The sequence below is a fragment of the Triticum dicoccoides genome, chromosome 5B (genome assembly GCF_002162155.2).
Source record: "Triticum dicoccoides isolate Atlit2015 ecotype Zavitan chromosome 5B, WEW_v2.0, whole genome shotgun sequence".
Lineage (NCBI taxonomy): Eukaryota > Viridiplantae > Streptophyta > Magnoliopsida > Poales > Poaceae > Triticum > Triticum dicoccoides.
The window spans coordinates 487,578,161-487,584,274 of NC_041389.1; the positions used below are offsets into that span (position 1 = coordinate 487,578,161).

The 6,114-nt window shown below is 45.7% G+C and overlaps 1 protein-coding gene across 3 annotated transcripts; it reads right to left on the minus strand.

Annotated features, from left to right (window-relative positions):
* Positions 1–566: 566 nt before the first annotated feature.
* Positions 567–5,019, minus strand: LOC119311041. 3 transcript variants are annotated; one of them, XM_037586663.1, is made up of 6 exons: positions 4,722–5,019; positions 2,532–2,643; positions 2,311–2,351; positions 1,321–1,820; positions 996–1,215; positions 567–903 (listed from the first exon to the last, which is right to left on the minus strand). In XM_037586663.1, exons 4-6 carry the CDS (start codon positions 1,794–1,796, stop codon positions 862–864), a joined length of 738 nt encoding a protein of 245 aa, XP_037442560.1. In that variant the 5' UTR covers positions 1,797–1,820; positions 2,311–2,351; positions 2,532–2,643; positions 4,722–5,019; the 3' UTR covers positions 567–861. The 3 variants fall into 3 exon arrangements, with proteins under 3 accessions (XP_037442560.1, XP_037442558.1, XP_037442559.1); XM_037586661.1 differs by lacking the exon at positions 2,532–2,643; XM_037586662.1 differs by lacking the exon at positions 2,532–2,643 and having other exon boundaries at positions 4,714–5,019.
* Positions 5,020–6,114: the final 1,095 nt, after the last annotated feature.

Consider the following 6,114-nt stretch of genomic DNA (forward strand, 5'->3'; position numbering starts at 1 on the left):
AACAAATAATGTACAAAAGAAAAGAAAATGAAAAAAAATTGTACAAAAGAAAAGAAACATGAAAAAAGAAAAGACACACAAGAAATGAGAAAAATATTTAAAAAGAAAAAAATGAGTGCAAAAAAAGAACTCGCAAAGATATTTTTGCCTAGTGCAAAAGAAAAAGAACTCAACAAAGATTTTTTGCCTAGTGCAAAAGAAAAACAACTCGGCAAAGATTTCTTTGCCCAATGCAAAAAGAAAAAAGAACTCGACAAAGATTTATTTGCCTAGTTCCAAGATAAAAAGAACTCGGCAAACATTTAGAACTGGGCAAAATCTCATATTCTAGTAGCATATAAATCTTGTTGAGTTGAAAATTTCTATATTGTGAAACAAGTATTGTAATTAAGTGTGGGGCAGTGAGGTAGTCAGATAGCAAATATAGCTAGCCCATGCCGCAGTTTCATAAATAAGATTTTTTAAGTATTACTACAATCACTGTTGTTTCGGGTGCTACACCGATAAAAAAGAGCAAAGCTAGATCTCCCAATCTCATTTCTATAATTGCTACAGAGAGGGTGCAGTTCACTACACAAGGTTAATTTTAAGATACCATAAAAAAGGTTAATTTTAAGCATCAGAGCACACAGTTCGTGCTCTTGAAGTCTTTGAGAGAGATTCTTACATTCATGCTCAACTGCATACTAGTTAGAAGAAACTAATTAGTGCTAGTACATCATAACACGAGTCTTCCGTTTCCTTTATACATTCTTTATTTTCCGTGCATTTTTCTAGCATTACTAATCATGGAACAGTACAACGAGTGCACGTCAAGCACCATCTGCTAGCATCACTTGTTGAAGTACGTGTAGGCCGGGTTCAGTCGCGCAGCAACTCGAACAGGTCCTCTAGGGTACTATCCTGAAAATTGTAGTGTATCCAACCGAAATTAGTAGTGAGCAAAAGGAAACAGTATGCATCAATTGGATAAAACCATATGGGTCACAACTTACAGCAGCCTGTCCATCTTCCAAGCCAGCCCATTCTCTCACAACAGCCTCCACTGTTACAAAATTAGCTGCGTACCCCTGCTGCACGTCACCATCTTGTTGCACTCCCACGACACGACCATTTGCAATAACTGGTCCTCCTGAGCATCCACTCATTGATTTGCAATCATGCCTCATCCTTTCCTTCCAGTCCATTTCTTTTGTTTCCCTGATTTTTGGTCCACTTCGTGAAACAAATAAAAGTTAGCATATTAGTACTATAAATTAATAGTGTACTGCGACTGCGAATATGCAATAAAATAAGCTAGATATAGGGAGAGAGGCCTACACAATGCTTCCAGGACATGCTCCGGGTTCAATGGGAATAGGATTGTTAGTCTCCTCCAACTTATCGGGAGTGTAGTATGCCACTAACACGGCATCTGTTCCAATCGTTAAAGTTGTCTCACTGGAAAATATCAAAGCCGGATAATTCTCAGGCATTCCAAACACAGCGATAATCGCTAGGTCTTTGTTGGTATCCTGGTAGAGTATTTCACACTCGAGCTCCTGGTCTAACCCAGGTGCTCTAATGCCTAGCTTGTCCCCAGGAGGGACAAAATATGCAGCGACATGATTACATGTCATCACAAGAGCTCTTCTGTTCCCTCGAGCAGCCCTAACGATGAAACCGCTGGCGGCTAATGTCTCCTCCTCCTTCTTCTTCTTTTTGCGGGAATCATCCTTCTTATGTATCACTATGCATAGAACACCCTTTCTGTGATTCTTAAGTGTGGTTCGAGTCAAGACCTGACGAGCGTTCATCTTCAACGCTGGGTAAAAGTTAACCTGTAAATCAAAATTCTAACGATGAATGTCATCTGGAAAACTGGCCTGGTTACAGGGCTAGTTGCAAATGTACGTAAGCCCAAGCAAAACGCCACCAACTTCTCAGCATGCGACATTAACTGTCGCGTCATGCTTGGTGAAACTGATTGATTTTAGAGGACGGTTTAAAAAAAATGATGATTACAGGACTTGCTTTCCAAAAGTCCAGGGAGGTGAGAGATTCTAGAGCAAGAGGAGAGAGTATGTATGCCTGCAGCTCAGAGCTGAAAAACAAATGCTGCGACCAAAAAAGTGCAATTTGTAAATAAAACTATAAAGTTCAATCATTTTAATACGAAAACAGTGACAGATATAGAAAGGAAAACCCTCGCTTCTTATAGAATAGTCAGCTACAGCGAGTTTCTTGAAGAAAAACAAGGAGGCTAAGGAAAACTACAAGAATGCACAAGGTGGATTCCCAATAGCTACTAGTTCAAGTTGTACACCTTACCTAGCTGCTTGCTGCCCCGCTCCTTCTCCTCTTCAATTTGTCTGTAATAACGGAAGAGAAAAGTTGAGTTAAACAAACACTGGAGAGCAAAACAGATACATTGTTAGCTGCTAGCTTGTGGCTTAACATGATATCTTGCCCTAGCTACCATATGCACATGCAGTGCTCCAGGTACCTTTGGCTGAAGAAAATAGCTACTCTCTCGATCTCTACACACTTACTTTCTCCCTTTTCTCCTCTGATGGGCTGGATGTGCTGTTGCTTTTACCCTCCCTCGGGAACACCTCTTACTGGAGAGAGGGCACCATTTGAACCCATGGGCATATGCACCCACTTTTCAAAAAATGCATTTTAAGCATGTTTTAGAATGTTAAAAAATTCAAAAGAAAATATCACGCATACATGTTTGCAAATGTGTGTACGTGGCACAAAGTTTTATGGAAAAATGTCTTTTTGTTTTCCCTCCGCAAAAAAGACAAGTTTTAGTGCTTCTAAATAGTGTTCCACGACCTAATTTTTTTTTCTTTTTTGCACAGGCCACAAAAAAAGTTATTTTTTCGTGAAACTTTATGCACGCACATAGAACATGAAGACGTACCCGTGCAATTTTTCTCAGATTTTTTTAGAATTTCAAATTGTGCTTTCCAAAATGAGTTCATATGTACGCAGGTTCATCCATGCACTTCTCCCTCTTACTGGCTCATCCTTCTCCTTCTTATAACAAGAAAGGAGAAGTTGGGTGAAGAGGGGGAGAGGCCGCGTCGTGAGGATTAAGTGTGGAATTGAATGCTGTAGATATCAATGCATCGGTAGGTTGGTACGCACCATTCAATTCATGTTGCTTTCTTCTGCTTGGCCGGCCGTGAAATTGGCACGACTATGCAAAAGCAGTGTACAACTCCAACGCGGGTAGTGTACAACTCCAACGCGGATAAACAAAACAGACTTCATAAAAAAAAATCTTTCAGGCCTATGCATCAACCATCAAATGATGCACACAACCATTTTATCAAACAAAATAGCATCAAAACACATAGTTAATACCGGTTCGCAAGCAAACTAAAAGGCCACAACCGGTGAAAATAGGACTAGATGACTTAGCAGCTATCCTATTATTTGACCCCGTCCAAATCGCATGTACGTATTTCGTGCTACCGCCTTCCAGCGTTTGCATCCACATGCCATATGCTCCCTGTCTTCCGTACTGCTGAGCCTGGGAGTGTGTTCATATGTACGCGGGATCATCCATGCACTTCTCCCTCTTACTGGCTCATCCTTCTCCTTCTTATAACAAGAAAGAAGAAGTTGGGTGAAGAGGGGGAGAGGCCGCATCGTGAGGGTTAAGTGTGGAATTGAATGCTGTAGATATCAATGCATCCGTAGGTGGGTACACACCATTCAATTCATGTTGCTTTCTTCTGCTTGGCTGGCCACGAAGTTGGCACGACTATGCAAAAGCAGTGTACAACTCCAACGCGGGCAGTGTACAAATCCAACGCGGATCAACAAAACGGACTTCATAAAAAAAAATCTTTCAGACCTATGCATCAACCATCAAATGATGCACACAACCATTTTATTAAACAAAATAGCATCAAAACACATAGTTAATACAAGTTTGCAAGCAAACTAAAATGCCACAACCGGTGAAAATAGGACTAGATGACTTAGCACCTATCCTATTATTTAAACCCGTTCTAATTGCATGTACGTATTTCGTGCTACCGCCTTCCAGCGTTTGCATCCACAGGCCATATGCTCCCTGTCTTCCGTACTGCTGAGCCTGGGAGTGTGTGTGCATGACAGGTGGGGTCTACCTGTCAGCATTCACGAAACATATAAAAGGAAAAGGGCGCGCACCTGGGAATCGAACCCAGAACGCCCTGGTTGCTGGCCGTGTGACTGTGCTAAGGTAGGGGTCTGACCTTCTTTATACCGTCCAAGACCCTGGCTTGGTTTTATTCTACGGAGTAGGAGACGGCGTCGTCGCCAGCGATCAACGGCGGCACGAGGGGGCTCCGTAGGCGGCGGCGGGCGTGCGGGAATGGCAAGGGAGTGCGGGTGCAGTGGCGCGCTTGCAAACTCTCGAGCACGAGCTCATGCAGCGGCGACATGAAGGGGTGCAGAGCTCGTGCGCGTGCAAGCAGAGGAAGCAGGACAGCGCGGGGCAAGCGGGGCTGCGCTGGCGTGGGTGATGCGAGGGGTGGTGTGGTGCGGACAGAAGTGGTGCAGAGAGGTGAACGAGAGCGGGGGGCGAAGCGCGAGCAACCACGGCGTCTACTGCAACTGCACACAAAATTCAAAGATCGCCAGAGCATCGAGATCATGGCAAAGGCGCGACCCTAGCATCTCCTACGGGGATCATCCAGCGTCGAGAAGAAGGGGGGAGGAATCCAGGTATACCTCCTTACCCTAGGACAAGAATACGTGGCCGGGAACGGAGGGGAGGCGTCGGCAGCAGGTCGACGAACTTGGCGCGATCTACTGTCCGAGAGGAAGAAGTGGACGTTGTGGATGGAGTCCTTGAGTGCGCCCTGGCGTCTGAATGGAACCGGGATGGCGCGGGGGTTCTTGTGGGCGACGTGGAGGAGGCCGGAGCGCTGCTAAACCGGCGGCGAGCTCCTGCTCGGGGCAGCCATGGCTCCTGGGAGCAGCGAACAGGCGCGAGAGGGGGATCTGTGGAGAGGCGGCGGCGCGGAGGGAGGTGAGGAGGAGAGGGAGAAACCCTAGGGAGCCGCGGGGTGGCTTTATAGGGGGCGCGGGCGCGGCTGGCTCGCCACCGTGGCCATGTGCTCGTGCCCCTGAACTTTTTACCGTGAGAGCGAGAGGGGGACCGAGGAGGACGAAGAAGAGGAGGGGAAGTCGCTGGCAAGCGGGTCCCGCATGGGCATCCACGTGGTTTTACCACGGGAGAGAGCGAGGGGCTGCGCTGGTGGGCTGCTGCGGCTGCGGTGCCTAGGTAGGAAGTGGGCTGCCGCTGCTGCTGCTGGGCCGCGGCAGATGGCTGGGCTGCCATGCTGCGCTGGGCCGGTCTGCTGCTGCTGCTTTTCCTTTTCCCTCAAACAGAAATAAGGAGCAAAAAGCACAGGGGGATTGGACATGGGTGTGAGAGATATGAAAATCAGTTTGTCTAATTCACATCTAGATGTTTTTTTGAGGATGGCACATCTAAGCTCCCACAAATATAATGCAGCAACAAGAAACAAAAAAAACTAAAAAAAACCCACAAATAGAGTGGACATTAGCTTAGATGTGTCCTAAACAGACACTATGAAAATATCCCCATGACCCTAGATTTATGCGCATAATTGTAAAAATAGTTTGGACATTTTTAAAGGAAGATAAATATTCCAAATTTGAATTAGATTTAAACTTGAGACATTTTTGAACCTGACCAAAACAACTTTAAATGAGCTGAAATTTGGCAGATGAACATTAATGGAGGAGGGCAAGTTGGCACTTGCAAAAAGAAATAAAAGAGAAGGAAGGAGAGGTGGTGATGCATGGATCACACTGTTGGGGAACACAGTATTTCAAAAAATTTACCTACAATCACGCAAGATCTATCTATGTGATGCATAGCAACGAGCGGGAGAGTGTGTCCACGTACCCTCGTAGACCGAAAGCGGAAGCGCTAAGTAAGGCGGTTGATGTAGTCGAACATCTTCGCGATCCAACCGATCAAATACCGAACGCACATCACCTCCGTGATCTGCACACGTTCAGCTCGGTGACGTCCCTCGTACTCTTGATCTAGCAGAGGCCGAGGAAGAGTTCCGTCAGCACGACAGCGTGGTGATGGTG